A 14,478-nucleotide genomic window follows, 5' to 3' on the forward strand; every position below is an offset into this window, starting at 1 on the left:
GCTGCGCCAGGAAGGACGTCGAGGATTCCTTGCTGTGCCCCGAGGAGTCTCCTGCTTCTGCCCGGCGCTTGGAGGGCAGCGCCGCCTGCCAGTCTGTGCCAAGGCAGGGAGACGCCCGCTCAGCCTCGCTCCTCCCGGGGGCGGGCATCGCCCCCGCTGCCCAGGCTCCGCCGCCCGCCCTGATTGGCTGCTGCGCGCCTTTAGCGGCTCCGCGCAGCGCAGCGCCCGGACAGAGCGAGCGGCGGCGAGAGGAGGAGCGCGCGGGGCTGGCGGCGGAGGCAGCTGCAGGCAAGAGAGTCGGGAGGGGGGGGGAGAAAGAGCAAGGGGTCCTCTGAGCGCGTGCAGAGTGCCCAGCACCGGAGGGTTGCGCCAGCCCCAGGCGGCGTGCCCGTCTCCCCAAAACCGCGCTCAGATGCTCCTCTGCGCTCTTACAGGGCGGCTGGCTGCATCGGAGCCGACTTCTAGGGACCAAGGTCCCTTTGCCCCCCCAAATAAAATATTTGAAAGGGGTGGCCCCCCCTAAGTTGATGGGCACCTTTCAGATGATGTGCGTGTACTGCGTCTTGCGATTATGTGGGACAGAGCTTAGCTGCCCCCACCTAATATGTTACTCAGGTTGGCACTGCCAGCTGCCCGGAGGGGAGAGTGCCCCTGGGCATGTGCAGAGGGCCCTTTAGCGTGGGGACACTTTTCCTGCTCCAGGAGGAACTACCAAGCTGCTTTGGAGGGGAGGAGGGTGTGCCAGGAGAGTCTCTGCCCGCCTCTTGGCTGGCAACAAGGGAGGTGGTCCCAGCAGAAGGGGGCTTGGGGGCTGCCTTTCCTCCCTGCTGCCCTTTTGCCCCTTCCCGGTGGCGGCGCAGGGTTCCCGCTGCGGGCGATGCCCTTCTCACCTCCTGTGCTCCCAAGGAGGCTCCTTCCTTCTGCAGACAAGGAAAGTGATCCACGAAACAGGATCCTGCCCGCCTCCTTTTTAAGAAGAGGCCCTTGGGGGTTTGCTGCTGATCTTGAAGCTGCCCGCAGAGCCTGCCTTGGCAACCTGCCTTCCCCCAAAGGGCCTGAATTAAATTTTAATTTCCAGACGGGCCTTCCTTCCGCAGGAGGAGGAGGAGGAGGAAGCTGGCATGAAGATGCAGAGGCTGCTAGAGCTGCCCCAGAGATCGGCTTTCACGGCTGAAGCCACCGGCTCCTTGGCTTTGCGCTGACGACATCCGCGCCACCTTCGCCACAGGGTGCTTTCTCCCAAGTAAGTCCATCTGTGCCCAGTGGCGCTTGTGCCAGAGCAAATGTGCGGGCTGTTGCTGGCTTAGAGGCAAGACTGGCTTCTCGTGGTGCTGGGAAACCTGCTGGGAGCCGCAAGGATTCTTGTGGCCCAAAAGTGAAAATCCCAAGAGTTACCAACCCTAATGGAGTGGCAGACGAAATTATTCAAGTATACTGAATTGGCAAAAATGAGTTATAAAATTCGAGACCAAAAAGTGACAAAGTTTGAGGAGGAATGGAGTAAATTTGTCGTGTATATACGAAATAACTGTAGAAGTTTAAAAACTGTAGCAGGGCTAACATAAATCTTGTATATAGAATGTAATTAAGAATCTGCAGGAATGGATGTAAATTGGGAAAACCGAAGCAGGGAAGGAGGGAAGTCCGGGCGCGAAATTGCGCAGGGTAGATAAGAAGATAAAAAAGGTTGAATGTTAAATTTTAAGTTTTATTTAATTTTGTTTTGTTTTTGAAAATCAATAAAAAAAGTGTAACCTGAAACCCTGCTGGGAAACAGCCTACAGTGCCAGGTGCTCAGGTGCACTATATGAATTACCGTCGGCAACAGGGCCAGAATTAGGTTCAATGCGGCCCTCAGCTCCTGAAGGTAATGGGGCCCTTTATATGTCCAGCTGTCCTTTGCAAATTGTCCCTGTTTTTGTGTGTTGAATATATGCTATATGGTCATTTATGGACCTAATAGGTATCTCAAGCCATTTGCCCATGTTGCCCTGCAACCAGTCCATGCAGAATGTAGGCACCCTATATAGAGAAAGGAGGAAAGCAGTGATATTTTAGGGAGCAGGCTAGCAGGCGGGGCCCGTGACTTACATCCTAGGAGCCTACACAACACAAAACACTGTTGCTGTACGTAGGTTTTATTTTATTTGTTTTTTATCTTGTATTTTGGAAATGTACATCCAGGGGTGTTTTTTTTCCATTGAATTTTTTTTGTGGGCCTCCAAGAGAGTGGGGCCCTAAGCTAGAGCTTGTCTAGCTTATACAGTGGTACCTCGGGTTACAGATGCTTCAGGTTACAAACTCCGCTAACCCAGAAATAGTACCACGGGTTAAGAACTTTGCTTCAGGATGAGAACAGAAATCACGCAGCAGCAGTGGGAGGCCCCATTAGCTAAAGTGGTGCTTCAGGTTAAGAACAGTTTCAGGTTAAGAACGGACCTCCAGAACGAATTAAGTTCTTAAACGAGTATGTAAATCCGGCACTGGTCGGCAATGAGATCTCCTTGATAACTAAACAAACGATTACTCCGTCTTTCCACCTGGCGCTTTTGCAAACAGAACAGGATTCGGAAAGCAAATAACCTTCTTCTCATCTCTTAACAGCAGCCTGGGGCTGCATTGCCAAATCCTGGAAGTCTTAATAATTTGGACTGTTTGGCAAATCACCCTCCGGGAAGTGATGTATCACAAACTAAGAGCTTAAATGGCTGTTTTTTAAAAACATGGCATGATTTTATTTCTTACTCAAATATTGAGGCACCTGGTCATTCAGTGCCGTCAGTACATGCAAATGTCTGGCTCATTTAAGACTATAGAGAAACTTTATTCTCAGTAATGATGGCATTCACAGGTGGAGATAACTTATTTATATTTATTATTTGTAAGGGGAATCTTTGTGTAAGTTAATACTTTATTATTCCATTAGAGCTGTGCTGTGTCTTTGAACTTTTGTCCTTCCAGGCTGTGACACTTTATGGTTTAAATTTTCAATTATTTGTGTTATGTTTGCACTTTTTTTTGTTAACAAATCAATAATATATCTATATATTTAAAATGAATGGCCTTTGGCAATCTTAACCTCACTTAAAACAATTTGAAAATGTAGAACAACACTATGACGCCATCAGTTTTTCAAATTAACAATAATCATCATCAAATACCATTGGATACATAGTTGTTTAGACTTCCCTCCTCCCCTTCCTTGGTTCCCTATACAAACATTTTAAAAACTGCATCTCCTCCTTAACTCCTTTTACTTATCACTCTCTATATTTCTTCCAAAATCACCTTTAAACTGCTAGATTTTAAATTAATCCTGCTAAGGTACTTGATTGTTTACAGTTTTAGATATTTCCCCCATTCTTTGTTTAAAAACTCTTTTTTCTTGATTTCTGAATCTTCCCATAAGTTTTGACATTTCTGCAGAGTCCATTATCTTCGCCATTCTTCCTTTGGAAGACTTCATGGGTGACATAAATGACTAGGTGCTCCTTGCTCCAGGGAGCGCACAGAGTGTAAATTTTGTCAGGGGAGGAGAGTGAGATTTGAAGAGGAGGGTTTAACCAGACAAATGCAGCTGTGTATTAAGCTGAGTTTCTGTAGCTCAGCTTACCCGAGACTGGATCTCCCCAGATGTTTTCATCTACATCTCCCATCAGGTTCAGGGTTGGCGAGAGTTGTACTGTACTCCAGAACATCAATAATAATAATAATAATAATAATAATAATAATAATAATAATAATAATTTATTGTACCCTGCCCATCTGGCTGGGTTTCCCCAGCTACTCTGGGCGGCTTCCAACAGAATATTAAAATACAATAATCTATTAAACATTAAAAGCTTCCCTAAACAGGGCTTCCTTCAGAAATCTCCTAAAAGTCTGGCAGGTTTGTAAACACTGTTGTATATATAATGAGTCCAGTTAAAAAGAAAGGCGTTGTTAGAAGAATTCCCTACTCCTGCTAATTTGTATCGCACCTCCAGGACCCCGCCCATTTACGAAAAAGAAAAAGGTGCCAAAATGGATTTTGCATGACCACAACATGATGGAGAGGGTCTGCTATAACCTGTGTTCAATTCCTGTTTTCCTATGAACTCTAAAGTTTCTGCAGCTGCTCACAGAGTGTTTTCTGTTGTGGTTTGCTCTCGTTTTTACAGGTTGAAGACGTCTCTGGTCGTCTGAAGGATTCAGATACCCAAAAGGATAAATTAATTGCTGGAGGGTATTTCCGTTTCATATTTGCAATGGAGAAATACGAAAAAATCAGCAAGATTGGCGAAGGCTCCTACGGGGTGGTGTTCAAGTGCCGGAACAGGGACACAGGTCAGATTGTGGCCATCAAGAAGTTTCTGGAATCGGAAGACGATCCCGTTATCAAAAAAATTGCCCTTCGGGAGATCCGCATGTTAAAGGTAACTTCATCAGAACGCCGTTGTAGGGAATCCAGTTAAACAAGGGGCTGCCTACAGATTCATTTTCCCACAAATTAAATCATGTTCTTCTTTTTAACCGATCTTATTGACCGAACAATTTTAAGATTAAAAAAGAAGACGAAATCATCAGCACATCACAGCATAGGTATATTCCCTAATATGCTAATTTTTGTGGAGCTTTGTTTGGTTAGACATCTCCCCTGGGAAATTTGGGGCGGTGCGAAATTCAAACCATGCCTGTGCTTTGGTTCTCGTAATCTTTTGGAACCTGCAAAAATCTGATAGATTGGGCTACTGCAATGCGCTCTACGTGGGGCTATCTTTGAAGGTGACCCGGAAACTGCAACTAATCCAGAATGTGGCAGCTAGACTGGTGACTGGGAGCGGCCGCCGAGACCACATAACACTGGTCTTGAAAGACCTACATTGGCTCCCAGTACGTTTCCGAGCACAATTCAAAGTGTTTGGGCTGACCTTGAAAACCCTAAACGGCCTCAAAGGCCCAGTATATCTGAAGGAGCGTCTCCATCCCCATCGTTCTGCCCAGACACTGAGGTCCAGCACCAAGGGCCTTCTGGCTGTTCCCTCACTGCGAGAAGCAAAGCTACAGGGAGCCAGGCAGAGGGCCTTCTTGGTGGTGGCGCCCTCCCTGTGGAACGCACTCCCATCAGATGTCAAAGAGATAAACAACTACCCGACGTTTAGAAGACATCTGAAGGCAGCCCTGTTTAGGGAAGTTGTTAATGTCTGACATCTTAGTGTATTTTTGGTCTTTGTGGAAGCTGCCCAGAGTGGCTGGGGAAACCCAGCCAGATGGGCGGGGTACAAATAATAAATTATTATTATTATTATTATTATTATTATTATTATTATTATTAGAATGCAAACCGTATCAAATCACTTTCCCATCCCTAATCACGGCATCCCTGCCTGCCATCCTTCCTTTCTGGCAAACAGGGAGAAGCTGGCTAGTTTGAGAGTTGGCGTCAGAAGCTGCCATTGGCCAAACATTGGGTCTGGCTGATGGCGACTGGTGGCCACCCCATTCTGCCCGCCCAGCTTTTGCGCAGTTTCTGCTGCGCAGGAGAACTTCCCTGGGAGTGTGCGCCTTGGAGATCCGATCTCTTTCTAGCCCAGCCTTTGCCATCCTGGCGCCCTCCGCACAACAACCTCCATCATCAGCCCTGACAGCATCTTTCTTTCTTTTTTTGTTTGCATTTTATTTATTTATTAACATTCTTATATCACATTGGTAAACATTGTCATATTACATTACAGGACTTACTATAATATAATTTCCAAAATGTATACAAAAATTATATACAAATTTTATATACCTAGAAAGAAAAGGAAAAAGAAAGAACAAAGGAAAAAAACAATTCCCCCCCAAAAAATTCATATACATACCAACACACTAGACTTTCTGTCTTTCCCACTGTATATTCTTTTTTTACAAATTAATGTACTCTTATTATTGCACATTTCTTTACATATTATCTAATACATTCCTGTATCAATATGTGCTCTTAGTCTTATTTCTCAACTCAGGCTCTCACCAACGTCAATCAAATGCTAGCACAGATAGCGAACCTTGACTGTATTTTTGAACGTATGTTTTATATCTATCCCACTTTCCCATAAATTTGTGTTTTGAGTTGCCTCTCAGGGTATTGGTTAACTGCGCCATTTCAGCAAATTCTTGGAGCTTTGTAATACCAGTCCGTTATTGTCGGGCTTTTCGTTCCTTCCACCCCTTTGCCACCAAAGTCCGACCTGCGCCCGTTGCACATAAGAGCCGCTGACAGCATCACTGCTGGCTGCTTTGGCCTTTAAGGACATATCCCACATCTCGGCTTTGTCTCAGGGTGGTGTTCTGAGCTTAAGGGACGTGAGAGCTCAACACAGCCGTTGCTGTTTCCCCCCTTGCTAAGGATATATTTCCCGTCTCCCCTCTTTGTTCTGAACGGTTTTAAAGTCCAGACTGGTGTCCCAGGGTGCAAGAATGTGTCACCTAGGAAACATCAGGGGGGTGCCTGGGGGCGGCTTTTCCTGGGAGACGCTGGCCGAGCGCACTAACTAAGCCATCTTACTCTGTGGCTCCTAATCTCTGGTTTCATCTTGGCGCATCTCCCAGAGCCCTTGGCATTCTCGCCGACATTGTTGTAGGAACACAAGGAGCAGGCGGTGTGGTCTCCCTGGGCTGAATGGTCTGTGCTTTGCTCCCAGCAGGGAAGGATAAAATTGTAGAGTTGGAAAAGGGGCTCCAAGAGTTATCTAGTCCAACCCCCCTTTAATGCAGGAATAGGCAGCTGTCCCTTACTGGGATCGAACCTGCAAGCTTGGCGTTATCACAACTGAGCTATCCAGGCCCAAGTATCACCTCTGGCGGAGATTTCCCTGAACCGCAGTGTAACGTCCGATAGAGGAACTGTCTAGCTAGAAGAGCTTTGTTTGCTCATTAATATTGTGAAATAATAATAATAATAATAGGGACGTGGGTGGCGCTGTGGGTTAAACCACAAAGCCTAGGGCTTGCCGATCAGAAGGTCGGCAGTTCGAATCCCCGCGACGGGGTGAGTTCCCATTGCTTGGTCCCTGCTCCTGCCAACCTAGCAGTTCGAAAGCACATCAAAGTGCAGGTAGATAAATAGGTACCGCTCTGGCAGGAAGATAAATGGTGTTTCCGTGCACTGCTCTGGTTCGCCAGAAGCGGCTTAGTCATGCTGGCCGCATGACCCGGAAGCTGTATGCCAGCTCCCTCGGCCAGTAAAGCGAGATGAGCGCCGCAACCCCAGAGTCGTCTGTGAATGGACCGAATGGTCAGGGGTCCCTTTACATAATAATAATAATAATAATAATAATAATAATAATAATAATAATAATAATAGATTTATACCCTGCCCTTCCCGGTTCAGAAAATCGGGCTCAGGGCGGCTAACAACAAATTTAAAACACTTAATTGATGCAACAACAAACAGCATAAAATGCAGTATAAATTCAGAATTCAAAGATCAATTTAGGGGGGAAACCCATCCAATAAACATTAGATGATCACGAGGGCTAGCTGGCTAAGTTAGTCCTATTTGGGCCAGCGACAAGACCAGGGGAGAATTAACTGTGGGATCCCAGAGCGGGGAATCTTCATAAAAAGGGGAGGGAAGGAATGTGATTAAAATACCCCTGAGCTTCTGCGATGGTGCAGTACAATATTATACCTGTTGCTGTTTTCTTTTGCAAATCGTGAATATGTGTAGCGTGGACCTTTCACCGATGGGGCAAGCAGCTAGGTGCCAAAATCCCCCTCTTTTCCTGATTCGTTCCCTACCTGTCTCCACGCCCAGAACTTCTGTCTCCAGGTGGTGACAAGGAGACAGGTGCTTGTCAAATCCAAGAAAGGGGGAGGAACCCCTCTCTGCTTTTCTCTTTATAGTGCAGGAACCCCAAATGAACAGCCCATTTACTGGAAATATAGAATCGCAGAATTGCAGGGAAGGGACCCTGAGGGTCATCTAGTCCAACCCCCTGTAATGCAAGAATTCCAGCTATGGAATCCATGACAGATGGCCACCCAACCTTTGCTTAAACTTTATTCCAAAACCGAAAGAGAATTACAAACGTCAAATTCAAAATCCATATTCATTTTGTAACACAAGCCAATTACATAGTTGACTAGATTAAAATATACCTAATCGCTATAGATTTCCCTTTGCTATATATAAACGCAACGCAATGAGAAATATTGTATTAGAATTTTTTATAAATTCCCCTTTACCCCCCACTCCCCTTCACCCATGTGTGATCTCAATGTATTTTTTTTTACTTCTTCCATCTTGTTGCGTTGTTGGAGTTTAATAATTATTCAATTGATTCTTTTATTATTTCCTTGCTTACCCCTGCACCTTTTACTCATTATCTATTAATATTCCAGTTCCGGAACCGTATTTTTTCCTTCCTTGTAACTCGAAGCCATGGGTTCGAATCCTACCCTCCAGAGCAAGAGAAAACAAGCTTGCCCCACTGGTGTTGGCTGCAGATGCACTTCTAGGCCAGCCTATCTCAACCTTGGGGTCCTGAGACACTGGACTACAACTCCCATCATCCCTAGCTAGCAGGACCCAGTGGTCAGGGATGATAGGAGTCGCAGTCCAACAATGTGGGGGACCCAAAGTTGAGAAAAGCTTTTTCTGGGCTATCCATGGCGGTGATGGGATAAGAACAGAACACCAGCCCATCAGGCCCCTCTAAGTGAAGCATCCTGTTCTCACAGGGGCCACCCACAAGCAGAATTCGAACACAAGAGCAACTCTTCCCCCCCCCCCCCGGGGTTTCCAGCAACTAGTGTAGCCTTATTGGAGTTCACCGATTGGGTCTGTGTTGCTCCCGGACAGGAGGAAGGAAGTCAAATGACACCGAGGGTTGGTTCAGAGAAAGAGTTCTTTATTTCTGCTCTCTGGAACAGCAGAAAGGCACCTGCGTGGTGTGTCCACAGCAAGTCCAAAGAAATGAGAAATTTCATGCAGTATATATATCCTCCAGGCACCCTCTCCCTCCTTCCCCAGGAATCCAACCACATCAGCCTATGTACGCAGGTTGACATCACATATGTTCCTGCTCCAGTATTCTTAACCATAAAAGGGTATTCCTTCCTGTACTTCTGACCATAAAAGGATTTTCCTGTTCCTACTCTTATCTTGGAGCAAGAGGTCATCAACTCCAAGAACACCCTCTGGCGCTGTTCCTGGACTAGGTCTGTGCCTCAGAGTGTGGTAAGATAAAACCCAGACATGTCATCCCTACTCCCCTGGAACAGCCAAGGTCATCCTTGCCGTCACAAACTCTGAGCACTTGTTTATACAGCCAGGTTTTTGTTTATACATTGACTCAGAGCTCAAGTTAATGGATTTTAGCTAAGGAAAAATAGGGATTTTGGTGCCCGTTTCAAACTGCCTGCACAGTCAGTTTTTGGGTTTGGGAAACCCATTCCTTCACTAGTATTCAGAACTCCCTCCTGTGGCAGGGAGTTCCACAGTTTAACTACGTGCTGCATGAAGAATGGGCTAGCTACCACCCTCTCCCTTTGTGCACTGTGTCACAGGCACAAGGCTAGTCGATGATCCAGTCTATGCAAACGGTAGCCTGCAAATTAAAACACATTCTGCATATTATTATTATTATTATTATTATTATTATTATTATTATTATTATTGGTGTTTGTTTATGCCACGTAGCTTTGCCATAATGGTGTGAACACACTGATTTCCGCCAGTCCTTGGACAAATTCGTAGATAGTTCCTGGGGAGTCACAGTGCTGTCTGTTTCTGGGGCTTCCTATCAATGGTTGACCTACCTAAGTTTTTTGTTGTTCTTATGTTATTGTATTTTAATTCTTTGCCGGAAGCCACCTAGAGTGCCTGGGGAAACCCAGCCGGATTGGTGGGGTATAAATAAATTATTATTATTATTATTATTATTATTATTATTATTATTATTATTATCTGTAAGCCGCCTTGGGTCCCTGTCATGGAAGAAAGTGGGGTATAAATAAATATCTCATCATTTTAATTATAATTTCAAGCAAGAAGCTTTGCAATCAGAGCCTGTTGCTTTTTCACCAGCCTTGTACTCTTAAACCAAAGGACGGTTCCTGACACTCTCTTCTGGCCTGCAGATGTCTGCATAACTTTTATCTGCCGCATCAGCGTCGTCGTTTCCTTGGTGCAAGATTTGCCGCGGGTGACGGCCGTCACCCACCATGGACTGTGCCTGCCATAAGTCTTCCGTATACAATACCCTGGCACAGAACTTGAGTCGCTGCCCATCAGCTAAGAGCTGGAGATTAGGCCGTTCGCAGGAATTTGCTTATCGTCGAAGCACAGAATTGTACAGCAGGAAGGGACCCCGAGGGTCATCCATCCCAACCCCCTGAAATGCATGTCATACACGTGACAGGTGCCCATCCAACCTCTTGCTTGATTGCATCAAAGTTCTATCCATTCCAGAGACACCTGAAGCCTGATAGAGCCTGGCAGAATGGAAATATTCTCTGCAGGCATTTAAATGTTGGCACAGAAGGGGCTCGCTCAGTCTCCAGTGGCAGGGGGTTCTGCAGGACTGGGCCAATAACCCTAAGGACTCTGTTTCTTGCTATCGTCAAATGAGCCTCATCAGCTTGGGAAGTAAGCAAAGGTGCTCCTGCAGATGGTCTCAAGGATCAAGCTGGGATAGAAGGGTTCAGGGGGCGTCCCTAAGACACCCCGGTCCTAAGCTGTTCAGGGCTTTGTAAATTACGGTAATACAAAAACCTTGAACCCGGTTTGGTAGTTAAGTGCATCAACTAAGCCTGCCTTCCCCCAAACTGGGGTCAATATCTGATGTTGTTCCTTTTAATTAATTATTATTTAATCAATAATAAAATCAATAATTTAATTAATTATCAAATAAATAAATAAATAAATAATCAATCTAATTAATTAATTAATAAGTTACTTATTAATCAAACTAACAATTTAATTAATTATTAATTTGATTAATTTGTTTATATGTGGAAACCAAAGTAAAACAAGCACAGTATTTATGTATTTTTAAAGCAAATTATTCGCTGTGGAACTCACTACCACTGGAGGCAGTGATGATCCCCAACCTGGATGGCTTATAAAAGAGGACGAGACAAATTCAGGGAGGAGAGGACTATTAATGGCTATGCTCTGCGTCCAGAGTGGGGGGCAGTGATGCCTCTGAATCCCAGTTGCAGGAAACCCCAGGAGGGGAGAAGGGCTGCTCTTGTGCTGGGTGCTGCTTGTGGGTTTCCCACTAGGGCAGCCTTTCTCAGCCTGTGGGTCCCCAGATGTTGTTGGACTACAACTCCCATCACCCCTAGCTAGCAAGGCCAGAGCTCAGGGATGATGGGAGTTGTAGTCCAACAACATCTGGGCACCCACAGGTTGAGAATCAGTGTACTAGGGCATCTGGTTGGCCACTGTGAGTACGGATGCTGGTCTCAATGGGTCATTGGCCCCGATCCAGCGGGTTCTCCTGTGTTCTTAAGTTCAGCAGGAAGCTCTGGAACATGCGCTGACTGTCCACCCGAAAGCCTTTGCAGATGCAAATAATAATAATAGTAATAATAATTTATTATTTATACCCTGCCCATCTGGCTGGGTTTCCCCAGCCACTCTGGGCGGCTTCCAATCAAGTGTTAAAAACAATACAGCATTAAATATTAAAAACTTCCCTGAACAGGGCTGCCTTCAGATGTCTTTTAAAAAGAAGGTAGCTGCCTATTTCCTTCACATCTGAAGGGAGGGTGTTCCACAGGGCGGGCGCCACTACTGAGAAGGCCCTCTGTCTGGTTCCCTGTAACCTCGCTTCTCGCAATGAGGGAACTGCCAGAAGACCCTTGGCGCTGGATCTCAGTGTCCGGGCTGAACGATGGGGGTGGAGACGCTCCTTCAGGTATACTGGACCGAGGCCGTTTAGGGCTTTAAAGGTCAACACCAACACTTTGAATTGTGCTTGGAAACGTACTGGGAGCCAATGAAAATCTTTCAGGACCGGTGTTATGTGGTCCCGGCGGCCGCTCCCAGTCACCAGTCTAGCTGCCGCATTCTGGGTTAGTTGTAGTTTCCAGGTCACCTTCAAAGGTAGCTCCACATGTTGACTGTGTATGACCATCCTCAGCACAAATAATAATTAATGCTTGATTTTAAAAACTTTGGTAGTCCCCTTTGGCAGACCAGTTTGTGTGTCTTGATGGAAACCAGCTTCTTTCAGTGGGAACCTTTGGCCCTCCAGATGTTGAGGAACTGGAATCCAGCGGCATCTTGTGGGCGACAGATTCCTCTTCCCTGCTCTGCTGTCCCCAGTGCCCAAAACCCTCTTGCCGAAATAATAATAATAATAATAATAATAATAATAATAATAATAATAATAATATATTATTTATACCCCGCCCATCTGGCTGGGCTTCCCCAGCCACTCTGGGCAGCTTCCAACACAATATTAAAATACAATAGTCCTTCAGATATTAACAGCTTCCCTAAACAGGGCTGCCTTCAGATGTCTTCTAAAAGTCTGGTAGTTGTTCTTTTCTTTGACATCTGGTGGGAGGGAGTTCCGCAGGGCGGGTGCCACCACCGAGAAGGCCCTCTGCCTGGTTCCCTGTAGCTTTGCTTCTCACAGTGAGGGAACCGCCAGAAGGCCCTCAGAGCTGGACCTCAGCATCCAGGCCGAACGATGGGGGTGGAGACGCTCCTTCAGGTATCCTGGGCTGAGACAATTTAGGGCTTTCAAGGTCAGCACCAACACTTTGAATTGTGCTCAGAAACGTACTGGGAGCCAATGCAGATCTTTCAAGATGGCTGTGGGTCTCTAGATCCTGCGGAGAAACCCAGCAGCTCAGGCCAGGCTCCCGGGTGACAAATGCGCCTTCTTGCCATACACCCGTCAGTCAACAAAACGAGAAAGGCGATGGGGCCGAGTGGGGAACGTTTGCCAGCCTCCACTCTGGGTTGGTTCCGGCAAGTGTGGGCTTGCTTCTCCGCCATCACTCAGAAAACACCTTCTCAGTCAATAGTAACAGCTTGTTTGTTTGAGAAGCGGAGAAGGGCCGAGCAACGGAAGGGCTTGTCCGACATCTCAGGCGGCTGCACGTTCAGCAGGGGGAAACGGGATTCCTGATCAGTCATTTTTCAGCCGTGTAAACACTTACAGGACAAAGGCCCCAGTGGCACACAGAAGCCCAGATCAGGGAGATTAAAGAGGCCCCGCTGTTTATCTTCCTTTTTTCTCCCTCTCTCTCTCTCTCTGTTTGAGATGCAAATGATGGGTTTTGAAATATATGGGAGGCAGGAGTGCCAGAGCCTTTTCTCCTCCTCCTCGCTGTGATGTTTTTAGCAGCTGTGTGTTGAGCTAGGCGTTAAAAGGGACTTTAAAGGCTAAGATAATCAAAGGTGGGTTTCTGCAGCTGACAAAGGGAAAAGGCGTGTTTATTGGAGAGTGGAGTTTGCAGGTGTGGAAGGAAAAACTGATACATGAGAGAGGCCAGCATCACAGGAATTCATGCCCACGTTTAAAATAGAAATATTTCACTTATTCATTTCGTTTTTAATTCATCCCATTTGTTGTCGTTTAGTCGTGTCCGACTCTTCATGACCCCTGGACCAGAGCACGCCAGGCACTCCTGTCTTCCACTGCCTCCCACAGTTTGGTCAAACTCATACTGGTAGCTTCGAGAACACTGTCCCACCATCTCGTCCTCTGTCGTCCCCTTCTCCTTGGGCCCTCCATCTTTCCCAACATCAGGGTCTTTTCCAGGCAGTCTTCTCTTCTCATGAGGTGGCCAAAGTCCTGGAGCCTCAGCTTCAGGATCTGTCCTTCCAGTGAGCACTCAGGGCTGATTTCCTTCAGAATGGATCGGTTTGATCTTCTTGCAGTCCATGGGACTCTCAAGAGTCTCCTCCAGCACCATAATTCAAAAGCATCAATTCTTCGGTGATCAGCCTTCTTTATGGTCCAGCTCTCACTTCCATACATCACTACTAGGAAAACCACAGCTTTAGCTATACAGACCTTTGTTGGCAAGGTGATGTCTCTGCTTTTTAAAATGCTGCCTAGGTTTGTCATTGCTTTTCTCCCAAGAAGCAGGCATCTTTTAATTTCGTGGCTGCTGTCACCATCTGCAGTGATCATGGAGCCCAAGAAAGTAAAATCTCTCACTGCCTCCATTTCTTCCCCTTCTATTTGCCAGGAGATGATGGGCCCAGTGGCCAGGAACTTCGTTTTTTTTTATGTTGAGCTTCAGACCATATTTTGCGCTCTCCTCTTTCACCCTCATTAAAAGGTTCTTTAATTCCTCCTCACTTTCTGCCATCAAGGTTCCTTTTTCTCCAAAGAGCACATTTCTCTTCCTCCTCAATTAATTCCCTCAACAACCCTGTGAGCCAGTGACTGGCCTAAGACCACCCACTGAGGTTCATGGCCAAGTGGGGAGTTTCTTAATTTTGTTGTTGTTTGTTATTAAGTAAGACGTCCTTATTTTCATCAT

The 14,478-nt window shown here is 46.2% G+C and overlaps 1 protein-coding gene across 4 annotated transcripts in view; it reads left to right on the forward strand.

Annotated features, from left to right (window-relative positions):
- The first annotated feature begins 227 nt into the window (after positions 1–227).
- The window catches only part of CDKL1 (cyclin dependent kinase like 1), a 32,897-nt gene continuing 18,646 nt past the window's right edge, over positions 228–14,478 (forward strand). Inside the window, exons 1-3 of one of the 4 annotated variants that reach the window (XM_083619016.1) lie at positions 228–296; positions 1,098–1,243; positions 4,161–4,415. In XM_083619016.1, the coding sequence (XP_083475142.1) occupies positions 4,248–4,415 (168 nt within the window). In that variant the 5' untranslated portion in view covers positions 228–296; positions 1,098–1,243; positions 4,161–4,247. Of the gene's footprint in view, positions 297–1,078; positions 1,244–4,160; positions 4,416–14,478 lie in introns of all 4 variants that reach the window. The other 3 variants (XM_083619014.1, XM_083619015.1, XM_083619017.1) reach the window with 3 other exon arrangements.

Source organism: Podarcis filfolensis (genome assembly GCF_964270895.1).
Source record: "Podarcis filfolensis genome assembly, chromosome: 1".
Classification (NCBI taxonomy): Eukaryota; Metazoa; Chordata; class Lepidosauria; order Squamata; family Lacertidae; genus Podarcis; species Podarcis filfolensis.